At 42.4% G+C, this 12191-nt stretch overlaps 1 protein-coding gene across 1 annotated transcript in view; it reads right to left on the bottom strand.

The window, feature by feature from the left end:
- Positions 1-12191, bottom strand: part of LOC103069633 (MICAL C-terminal-like protein) — a 55473-nt gene that overhangs the window by 20825 nt on the left and 22457 nt on the right. The window contains exons 4-5 of the mRNA XM_007471411.1: positions 10266-10358; positions 7336-7429 (exon numbers count right to left, since the gene is read on the bottom strand). Of these exons, the coding sequence (XP_007471473.1) occupies positions 7336-7429; positions 10266-10358 (187 nt within the window). The remainder of the gene's footprint in view (positions 1-7335; positions 7430-10265; positions 10359-12191) is intronic.

Genomic DNA, 12191 nt, shown 5'->3' with positions numbered 1-12191 from the left:
TTGATTATTTTTTCTTATTTTTTCTCCCTTTGTTCTCCCTAGCTGATTTTTTTTTTTTTTTTTTTTTTTCGGTACGCGGGCCTCTCACAGCTGTGGCCTCTCCCGTTGCGGAGCACAGGCTCCGGACACGCAGGCTCAGCGGCCATGGCTCACAGGCCCAGCTGCTCTGCGGCATGTGGGATCCTCCTGGGCTGGGGCACGAACCCGTGTCCCCTGCATCGGCAGGCGGACTCCCGACCACTGCGCCACCAGGGAAGCCCTCCCTAGCTGATTTGAAGTTATACATTTTTTTTCTATTCTTTTCATAATTACACTTAAATTTTAAATAGGTAATTTTTAATACCCTAACAAAGTCTAAACTTAATCAGTATTTTAGACTCCTTTTAGACAACAAAAGGACCCTGGAACACTTCACTTCTAATCATTCAACTCCCAACTTATGTCCATTGTAGTCTGGTATTTTAGTTCTACCTTTGAAAAAAAATCCATATTATTTTATACTGACAATGTTTATTTGTTTTACTTATATGTCTATTACTTTTTGCATTCACCATTTCTTCTTGACTATTTCAGATTGTCCTCCTAGGTTTATCTATTTATCTTCCCTTAAAGCATATTTGCTAGAATTTTGTTTGGAGATAGTTAAATCTTTTTTTTAAAGTGAGTGTTTCTTTATTGTGCACTTGCTCTTGAAATGTAGTTTTTCTGGGTATACTGTTCTAGCTTGAAGGGTTTTTTTTTTTCAGCCTTTTGAAATTATTATTCCACTGTCTTCTAACATCCATTATTGCTGTTAAGAGAGCTGTTAGTAAAAACTTTGTTCCTTTTTTAAGTGAATTATTTTTTCTCTTTATCCATTTTAATATCTGTCTTTGGTATCCTACATTTTCACATCATTGTGCCTAGGTAAATGTGGATTATTTTAAATTTATCCTGATTTCTCTAACTCGGGCTCCATGCATCTGTAGGTTTATGCCTTTCATCCACTTTGGAAAAAAATAAAGCTAGCACTTATAAACCATGCATTTGGTGCCAGACCCTGTTCTAAATGCTTTGCTCAGTACCTCAGCCATTATCTCAACCATTATCTCTTCAAATAATACTCAACCTTAATTTTCTCTATTCTCTCCTTCTGAGATTTCAATTAAACATATACCAGACCTTCTCATTCTATCCTCCATGTCTATAAGTTACTCTTTCCTTCTTTCCATCTCCTTCTATTCATGTGCTGCTTTCTGGTTGATTTCTTGAGATACATTGCCCAATTCACTAATTCTCTCTTCTGCTGTGTCTAAGCTACTGTTTAGTGTATTCGCTGAAGTTTTAGCTTCAATGAATATACTTTTCAGTTCTAAACTCTCTATTTATTTGATTATTTAAAAACAATCTCTGATCATTAGTTTTTATTTGAAAAAATTTAAATCTAAAGGATTAAGCATTATATTTAGTTGTTTCTTTAGTCTCTTTTCATCTAGAACAGTTCCCTAGATTCCTCCTTCCCTTTTTTTTAAATGACATTGACTTTTCTCACTTATTTTGCAGATTGTCTCTCAATTTGAATTTGCCTGATTGTATTTTTATGGTTAAATTCAAGGTAAGCGTTTCTGGCTGAGGTGCTGCATAAGTGAACATGTATCTTTCTTAGTACATCACAGCAGGAAGCTCATGATGTTAGTTTGATTATGGTTATGATTGGTTAAGGTTAAGGTGGTGTTGCCTGTTCACTTTTATTTTTCTGCTTGCTAATTTTTGTATGTAATCTTCTATTTCTTTAAATGTTTCCCACAGAGACATAGTATATTCTGTATTTGATAATTATAGTTGAAGTTCTTGGCCATTTAAATTTGTTGATTTTGCTTGAACCTCATTCTTAGTGGCTCACTTCCTTGTGTTTTGGGTGATTTTTAAAATTATTATTATAAGCTCATGGTTTACTGAACTTAATCTGTCTGAATCCTGAGAGCCTAAACTGAGGCATGGTTTCTTCCATATAGGATCTATAATTGGTTTTGGAGTGCTAGAGACCTGGCTTAATATGGGAATCTCAAGGTTAGCTCCCCTACTTTTTGTTAGACCCAAGGCAACACTGGATTTCTGTTTTTGTGTTTGCTTCCTTCCTGGAACATGTAGGCTTCAGCATGCCTTCTTTTCTCTCACTTTTTTGGCCCTGAGAGATTTCTCTCACTTACTTAAGAGCCTAGCAATGTTTTCAAAAGTATCTTGTTGCAGTGAATGGGCTTTTATAGTATTTAGTCCACCATTCCACTGCTCCACACTTCTTAGGAACCACATTCTGTATCCTTGGATGAGGTGGCCAGTTGGGCTGGGTATTTAGTTTAAAATATTTTTTTCAGGTAAAATTATTACGACAGTGTTTTTTAAAACCGAGGGTTGCAAAATTAATTTTATGGGTCACAACAAGCACTAAAAATGAGACAGAATAGAAAGTAGTAGTCTTTTATATGTAGCAAAATTCAATATTATCTCTTGAAACATTTTTATTCAATTATATATTCATATGTACTAACTTGTGATATAAAACATATTTCTTGCTGCTGTCACGGGAATTTTTTTGTGTAAAGCAATTGTCTGGGGCACACAGCTTTGAAGCCTCAATGACCCTAGAATCCACGCAATGGAGAGAGGACCCAAGGCTTCTTCAGGAAGAGAATCTTAGTCTCGCCCTCACTGGGCCCATCTCTGTCATAAGGCCACTGCTCGACCAGGTGGCTACTGAGGCTAAAAACAGAGGTAAATACATAATAAATGGATTATTGATGTTTGTTGAGTGAGGTAATCTGTCATAAACCTTGAGCATCCCTGCATGTCTTTGCTGAGCGTGCCAAATAGCAAGGCCTAACCATCCTGTGTCCCTGAGCCACTCCTGCAGCCAGCCAAGTAGACTACTTGCTTCCTGGGAAAGGGGGCTGGCTTATTTACTGCTTGCCATAAAAGCTGCTGAGTTCCTCTACTCTGGCACAATCCACTGTGTGCACAGCTGCCATCAGGGCCTATCAGGCTACACCCTGGCATTTAGATACAGGGAAACTTGTACCACACTGCTGCTCCTGCTGTTTGCTGTGTTGTGAGTAAAAACTCCCTTGCTCTGATGCACTGAATATCACTGTTTACTTTCAGCACATAGAGTGTAGCAAATCCATCCAAATTCCTTGGTTGCTTAGCTACCAACTTCAGAGTCTTTGTCCACGAATGGCATCAGTATTCAAACTCAGAGGAGTGTCTCATTCTAATATCTGTGCTATTTTCAGGGCACCTTGTTGCTTTATTATCCAGGAAATTATTGTTTCTTCTGTTCCTCAGCAGCAAAGATAAAAACCACAGAGTGTAAGCCAAACTACTTCCCTCTTCCTGCCTACGGTTCATTGCAGTGTCTCTTGTCATAATGTGTGCTCCTGCTGCCACCTGCTGGCAGCCTCCGACACCCTGCTATTTCTCTGTAAACCCCTTATCTGTGTGAAGGAAAAGCCATCGGGTTCTAACACAAAAAAAGCAAGAAGCTCAAGGCAGGGATGCAGGCAATCAACTGGTAAACCATCCTCAAAGTTGGTAAAGCTATAAGGGAGGAATATTGTGTTACATTCCCCTGGGGACTAATCTTTTCTCCCTCAAAGCTGATCTCAGTTTTCACCAGATTTTACCTGTCTCCAGGTATTGAAAGAAAGCACAGATTCTGTTATCTACTAAATTTGAATGGTGGTCTCTTGCTAAACTGTGGTGTTCCATTGCACATAACACTGACCACTACACTGCCAACCAACAAAAGCAGAAGGTAACCAAGAAGCGTCTAAGTGGCTGCAAAGCTCGACTTGACCTCTTCATAGACGGTGAGGCTCAGAGCAATCAGGCCGCTGCATATCATGGTCCTTTACTCTGGGCAGCTAGGACCATCAGGAGAATCCATTTCCTTTGTCAAGGACGTCCATCTCTCTCTCTCTCTCTCTCTCTCTCTCTCACACACACACACACACACACACACACACACACACACACCCCCTACAGAACATAATGACTTGTCATCTGGGGTGGATTGTTGGACTTTAGTTTTTCTTTGTTTCCCTTGCCTTGACAAAACGGGGAAAAACCCTTCCTGGGGGTAGGAGAGCTTATTTCTGACTGTTGGAAAAAGAGAAAGCAGGAATTGTTGTCACGACAATTGGGAGCTCATCAAAGCCTCATTTTGCTCATCAGCCATCACTGCCCTCCGTCCTGCACCCCCGCGTGTTCCTCTAATTCAATGCTCGCCTAATGAATAACTCCTAGGAACAAAAGACCCTTTCAGGCTGGCGCACATCATTATCAGAGGAGACTTGTATAACTGTCGCAGACGACTCATGTTTTCAGGCCTGTCTCTAAATCTGGTTATTCACAACCTTTATAGTTCAATATTATTGCCTAACTGTGATCATTTTCTAATTATCCTAATAATACTTATTAAATAATTCCCATTAAATCACTTGAACCAGAGCAGCCCAGGCCAGCTCAAATACAACTTAACCTAATAAGCATCGGTCATTCATTAAGCACCAGGGCAAGCTCTTAAAGGGGCTGAGTAGAATATTAAACTGCAAAGGAATATTATTATTGCACAAATGTTATTACAAGTTCGAGTGTATTAATTTCAATGCCTGGTTTGCAGATCTGTTTGGTTTCCTTTGGGGCAGCTCTCTGTGACTTGACTCTTTCAGTCTCCTGCCCCTTGTTAATCTGCATCTGTCACCCACATAAGGACAATCAAGGAGAAAAAGGCCCATAAACTTAACAGGGGAATTACATTACCAAGGATATAGAGGGAATGAACAGAATCCATCTTCTGGCCAGCCAAATACACCTTTGAAAACACCATAAGCTGGCTGAGTTTCTTTAGCTGATAACTGTAAATAGCCTTTTTTTATACTGAGGGTGAGGGAGATTTTCAGAAGCTTTAAAAATTTGGTTTCCAGACTTTAAATTTCAAGGAATAAAGATCAGAGAGTCAATTCTTTAAAAAGTGTGAATGGATATTTAACATTTTGTAAAATAGTATCAGTAGCCATTTATTAAATGCCTAAAATGTGGTAGGCACTCTTGGGAGACTCTTGGTCCACCAATACACTTAATTCTCAAAATGACCTGGTAATGTGAGGATTATGAGCTCCATTTTTCACATAAGGAATCTGGGAGCAGAGAGGTTAAGTGATTCTCCGAAAACCACACAGCCTAAATGCAGTGGAACAGAATTTGAACACAGGGCTCCTTGACGCTTACAATTTTACTAACCCTACCATGCCATACTGCCTCCCCAGCAAAATGAAACATGTCCTAGCTTTGCTGGTTTATCCTTTTCACTTCTAAGGCTCTCACTGAAGTCAGCGGACTCCCAAAGACAAGTGCCAAGCCTTCTTGATTGGGAATATGATCAAACATTTCATTGTGTTGAAAGCCCTGACAATGGCTGTACAGGTAGGCAGGGACTCCAAGCAGTGAGAAACAGTTACCACTTTTGTTAAGAACCCTACTTCTGATGGGTGGATTTGGGTTCTCTTTGCAAGGAAATGCACCGAGTATTGTAAGAAAAGGAACAAATATTTATTAACATTCTCTCCCATGCCAGGCACTGTGCTAGGGCTCCCACATACATTGTTTTAGCCAATCCTCATCACAAATCCAAGGAACAAGTATAATTATCACTCCCACTTCAGAAACACAGAAGCTGAGGCACAGAGGGGTAAAGTCAGACTCCGACACTTCCAGAGAGACAATAACTACACAGCTACAGAAGCTGAAACCACAGGGCCTCTCACGTGGACCGGCCCTTACAGGGCTCTGGGAGCTGCCCCACAGGTTTGCCTGCATGACTTTGTATGAGCTTCGGGCCTCACAAAATCTGGGTCTGCCCCTGCTGGTACCATTATTCTCGAATAACTGAACTTTTAGGAGAACTGAAGCCCTAACCTTTCCCTATGTTGTTTACATGACCACAAACAGAGATATGTGTTTTCAGGGTCTGCTTTCTCACATTTTATATCCCAAATACAAAAGACTAAAGACATCACATCAGAAATTAAAGAGACAATACCCCCAATATACATACATATATATATCACTGAATCTCTTTGCTGTATACCTGAAACTAACACAATATTGTAAATCAACGGGGCTTCAATTTTATAAAAGAGACAATACTCCCCATTGACCCCAATTCACTAGCAACACCACTGCTGGATGGTTTCCACAAACACATAGATTTCTTTCAGTTTCATTCCTCACTCAAAACTCTCTGCTGGTTCCTTATTCGTTATGGCATTTCACGTCTTTTTACTTTTGGTCTCTGCAGGTGCTCTTCCCTCTGCCAGAATGGTCTCCTCACCTCCCTGGTAACCTCCTGTTTCTTCTCCAGTTCTTGTCTTAACAGATCACCCCCTCCAGGTGATTAGCCTGACCACCCCCCCCCTTCCCCATAGAGATCAGTTAGGAACCTCGTGATTCTGTCCTCATTCCACCCTAATGCTTGTTCCCATCACAGCCCTCGTCCCCCTGTGTTGTGGTTTATTCACATGTCTGTGTCCCTCAATGGACCATAAACTTCTCAAAGGCAGGAAATGTCATACTTATCGTTAGAGACCTACTGTCTTAATGTCCAATACAAAGCAGACCTTCACCAGATGAATTCTGTTTGCATCTAAGAATCTGAAGCTACCAGTAGAACAGTTACTATTTATTGCTTTACCTTGTGCCAGGTAATGTGCTAATTTAATTTCATCATATATATATTTCATCATGTGTATATATATATATATATATATATATATATATATATATATCCTTTAATTGTTATTTCAGCTCTACAATAGGAAACAACTATTATCCAAATTTCAGAGGAGAAAACGAAAGTTCATAAAGGTTTAGAACGTGACTGGCCCAAGGCCCTACAGCTGATAAAGTGAGCTACAGGTGGTAAAGGGAGAAACCAAGACTTTGACTCCAAGTCCAGGCTTTGAATCACTACCAACATTGCTTGAACACCCAACTGTTTCTCCTGAATTTATCTTAATCCCTGAATTGCAAAGAACATTCACACTAGCAGAAGAGAGACTGGACAGACCAGAACCAAGGCCCACAGGCTCACTGATGCCCTGGGAATTTCAAACTGGACAACAAGTTTGATTTTGAAAGTGGGAAGCCGTTGTGGATTGAGCACCGCAGGTCCGTGTTGACAGTTCCACAGCGGGTGACAAGGTCTCACTGTTTGGCCCAGATGGTTAGACCGGCACTGTTTTCAGACCAGAGACACGGGCCCGAGCCCGCTTCTCCAGATCCGCCCGCAGGGATGCCTACCTGCTTCTCCTCTCAGCGCCTTCTCTAGCCTCACGCCCTGGATCTCGGAAGCCCTCTGCCACTCCTCCACCTCTTCCAGCTGCCTCTGGATGGCCTGCAATGCCAGGATCATACGTCACGCAGGTACTTTAAACGTGCAGAGTCATGCGAGGGCGCCAATTCTGCAACCTACTTTCCAGGAGGAAGAAGCCCTTTCCCTCGTGATGCCACCTCCTCAATTCACTGTATAAGAACCCATGAATTCCCCAAATAACTAGAACTTGACATTTCCTTTCTTTAAGTATGAAAACATAAAGCAAGGAGTCTGTGTGTAAGCTCAATTTGCCCCCAAGAATACATTAAAACACTCCCCTTTGACCAGGCCAGTCACGCAGACACGCTCTCAGGCAGAGGCTGCTGCGCTGGTGGGTGGTCCTCGTAGTTCCTGGACTCCTCGGAGCCTCGGCCTCTGACCATGGTGACGGCATAGCCATCAGAGCTACAGTCCCTACCCAGAGTAGGGCAGGGTCTCCGGGGGCAAACACAGGGCACGTTTCTTCTCCCAAGAAGAACCAGCAGACACCTCCCAAGAAGCTGTTCTGGAGCAGCAGACGCGGGCCAGCTCCTGGGGCTCTGGGTGTTCCTCTCCTGGTTTGTCCTGCTCCTGTCCTCAGCTACAAATCGGCAACCTATTCTTTCACTGCACCACGGGGGCTCTTTATTGTCTGTGGAAGTGCACTGTGGCTTATTACTAGCACTTTATTAAGACGAGACAGAAATGTTTATCCCATTAAGGCACCCCCTCCATAACCTTAACCTAACCATCAAAGCACCTAGCAAGGCTTGGGATCATGACTGCGTTTGCCTTTACATGTTTATTTTCCCTACCAGCTATTTCTCGCTTGTATATTAGGAAGGAAAATGAAGGGAAAACCTTTCCTCTGTACATTCTGTTCATCCCCGTCCATTTTCTCTGCTTTCAAACACACGCTGCCAAAAGGCACATCTCTTGACAGGACAGACTTTGCACCTGGCAGACCAGGTGTGTTCAAGGAAGTGGCAGCTGTCTGGGCAGGTAGAATGTGTGTGTTCTTCCTTTCCTACCTTCCTCTAGCTCTGTCTCACACCTCTTCCTCCTTAACTCCACATCCTTCTAAGTCTCCCCTGGATTCAAAGTACAATCGCTGAGGCATCTGCAACCCGTGAAGAGGCCCAAGCAAGGGTAGCAGTGGGGAGGGGTGAGGACGGAGCAGCCACCTGGCTTCTTGTCTCAGCTGAGAGTGTTTAAGCCCCGAACATAAAATCTGAAATAGATGGGAATTCTATCTAAAACTACTTGTAATTTTATGCCCTCTTCCTCTCTGTCTCTCTTTTAAAGACAATTATACCTTTATAGATCTGTCTCTTGCTGGCACTGTGTAGAATTGCTAAAGGAAGGGAAACATTTAAATGACTTTGTTACTGATTACTTTGCAATTATGGCTCTATAATTGTTATGGACTGAGTAGTGCCCACCCCTGCCAAATTCATATGTTGATGTCCTAATCCCTAACGAGACTGTGTTTGGAGATAGGGCCCTTAAGGAGGTAAATAAGGTTAAGTGAGGTCATACCAGTGGGCCCTAATCCAACAGGACTAGTGTCCTTCTAAGAAAAGGAAAAGATACCGAAATTCCCTCTCTTTATCTCTTTCTCTAAATGCACACAGAAGAAAAGGTCATGTGAAGACACAGCAAGAACGCAGCTGTCTACAAGCCAGGAAGAGAGTCCTCACCAGAAACCAATGCTGCAGGTACCTTGATCTTGGACTTCCAGCCTCCAGGACTGTGAAAGAATAAATTTCTGTGGTTTAAGCCACTCAGTCTGTGGTATGTCATTATGGCAGCTCAGGCTGATTGATATGGTGGTCATTCTTTAGAAACTAAGGATGAAAATCTCAAAGATTATACAGGACTGGTATGGGTGCTAGCAGATTAGGCCTCAAAAGGCCATCGTAAATCTTCTGTTATCACTGCCTACTGTCTGGAGTAAAAATAGAAGGAGGGGCAATTGCTGAGTTTGCCAATCCATTTCGTAAAGACTTCTCATGTTCTCAGAAGGACAAGTTGAAATGTTTCAAGAAAGCCTGTTTCAGAAGTTGAGAATGGACAGAGGGAATTTATGGGGATTTTTCCCATCCACCAGGTGAAGGGGGTGGCTCCCAAGTCAGTCACTGAGAAGAGTAAAGGAGGCTAGAGTAAGTGACTTCCTGCTTTCGTCAGAAACAAATTACAGGACTACCCGGCCTGATAAAGCAAACAACCGGAAGAAGGGATGTAGGGTACACGCTGCATTAACGTCAGTGGTCATTTTAAGTCCTTCTGTCCTAAAACCCAACTAGTTCCTCAAGGCTAGGTTTGGGGTCCTCAGGGAGAGGGGGTGTGTCTTGACTTCCTGCTTCATTTTGCAGGTGGGCAGATCAACGTGGGCAGAAATGTTTGGAGTAAACAATCAGGCCAGGGAATCTGTAGCAGAATGCTAGATGCTTGTGTGTTCAACTAACCTTGGAATAGAGCCAGCCCCAGTAGTTGTCAGCTCAGCAAAGACACTGTCAGAAAGTCAGGGGAAGGTTGTGTCCTCACAGAGGACAAAACTAAGGCCACTCGTGCGTGGCACTAAGGGCCTGGGATTGTTCCCAAGGCCGTGTGTTGGCTGCTGTTCCAGCTCACTTTGCAGGACCCGCGTCTGCAGATGCAAAGGCAGAGCTGGGAGTGGGCCAACTCAACACCTGGGCCCTCCAGGCCCCAGAGTCCTACCAGGGATTGAGTCAGAGCCTGTAGAATAGCCACAAGCCCGGTTGCTCAGAGAAGAGAGACCTATCTTTCCCCAGCGCAGTACAGATTTCCAAAGGCTTCCACATCCAGATCCCCAGGATCCCAGACCCACTCACTCAGCTCAAGTTTGTTTTCTGACCTGAGCTTTGTGAAGTCTTTTCAATTCTTCTTGCTTAACCAATTGTTTTGTTGCGTTTTCTAGCTTCCTTCTTCTTCTTAGCGTCTTCCTCTCCTACAAAAACCAAGAAGAAAAAAATATGTCTTGAAAAATGCAATTGAAATGTACAAAATACTGTCACAGACTCTGCCCTCTCCAACCAAACCACTGCTTAGCTTCTAGAACAACGATGTCAACAGAACTTCCTGCAGTGATGGAAATGCTCTGTATCTAGGCATAAGATTGCCTTCCCTACTTCACTTTGCTTGTACAAACACGCCATTAATACCACTGGGTTCTCTGTGTGCCTGGGCTAGTAGAATACAGAACATTCAAAATTGAGGCATTTAAAATAGCTGTCCAGATCTTGACGGTGTCTCTTCCAGGTTTTAGACAGCAGAGAAAGGAGCAGTAGTGGTGTGGCCAGCTCCACATGTTGCAAGTTTCGGGAGACTCTAATGATGGGAGAAGCCGCAGAGAATAACGTTTGAGCACTGGGCCCAGGAGCCATGCAAAGCTGGCATTCAAACCCCAGCTGAGCTGTGTGAGCTTCGGTATGTCATACAACTTCCTGAACTTCAGCGTCCTCTTCAGAGTGATGAGAGTGATTTAATGCCTACCTTGTAGGGATGTGATAAGGATTAAATGGGATAAGGTGGGTCAAGTCCTTTGCGTAATACTTAAAAAAGATGTGGGATAGATATTCAGTAAATACTATGATTTTTACCGTTACCAGTATGATTATAATATTATTATTACACAAATCAGCATGATTATAATTTCTTACTAAAATCTACTATTTTTCATATGTGTGTGTATGTATGTAGTATGTATAATGTATGTATGTATACATCTTACATATACAAAATAAATGTCCAACTTGGGCCGGTTTTATTATGTTTGCCTTCTCAGAGCATACACATCAATTTTCTATACTAGGATGAGAATGAGAACATGTGAGAGACTTCTTTCTAATGCTGGCAGAAATAAATATGGAATTAAAAACTTGTTACATCTAGCCTGGTGCCTGGGCATTCAGTAGCTCTGGTTGAGCTGAATGTTTGCCCATTAAAAGGACTATAAATCCACAAGTGGGGAATAGACCTAACAGGCCTGACTCCAGGTCCATAGTAGAGGTCAGAGATTTTACCTTAAAAGCAAGTGCCTTTCCAGGGCTTTATGGATCCTTGGCATTCTGCCACCCATTCCATCACTCTCCTTAGGAAAGCATCTAGCTTTCAGGGCTCAGAATGTTTACAGATCATTGGTGAAAACATTTAGCTCAATGACAAAAGTTGGTTTTCCTAAAATTCTCTGTAGGATGTAGAATCCTAAAGATCTTCATCCTTTCTTTCATCCTTGGAAGGAAATTTTGGCTCTCAGAACTCAAACTTATTCTATATCACATCTCTATTGCTAGAGGACAACTTCCAGATTGACTGTCAACCACTGCAGAGATTCCAGGCCATTTGGGTGAGGGAACCCCTCCTTTAAGCAGCCAGGACCTTTCTGGGAAGGCTGGGTGGGGAGGGGTGTGGTGGTATTTATTAACAAATATCTCTTGAGCTTCCACTATACTAATCTACATAATAATTGCCAGCACTTTTTGAGTGCTATGTGCCAGACACTGTACTGATTACTTCACACGCATCATTTTATTTATTCCACAAATTACACTTATTTCACAGATAAGGAAATCAAAGCTCAGAGAAGTTAAATAACTTGCCCAAGACGACACAATCAGGAATTGGTAGGGCCAGGAGCTAAGCCCAGGTAACCTGAATCCAGTGTCCACATTTCTATCTAGTTTATTCTGCCTTTCCTGTGCCAAATTCGGTGCAGATGCATCAAGGACCTCTGCTTTATAGAAATATCAAACTTTCCCCCTAAATTAAGACCATTCAAACA

This window comes from Lipotes vexillifer, unplaced genomic scaffold (genome assembly GCF_000442215.2).
Source record: "Lipotes vexillifer unplaced genomic scaffold, Lipotes_vexillifer_v1.1 scaffold6, whole genome shotgun sequence".
In the NCBI taxonomy this organism is placed as follows: domain Eukaryota; kingdom Metazoa; phylum Chordata; class Mammalia; order Artiodactyla; family Lipotidae; genus Lipotes; species Lipotes vexillifer.
Note: the sequence above shows the minus strand (reverse complement) of the source record. Positions and strands in the feature narration are given on the sequence as shown.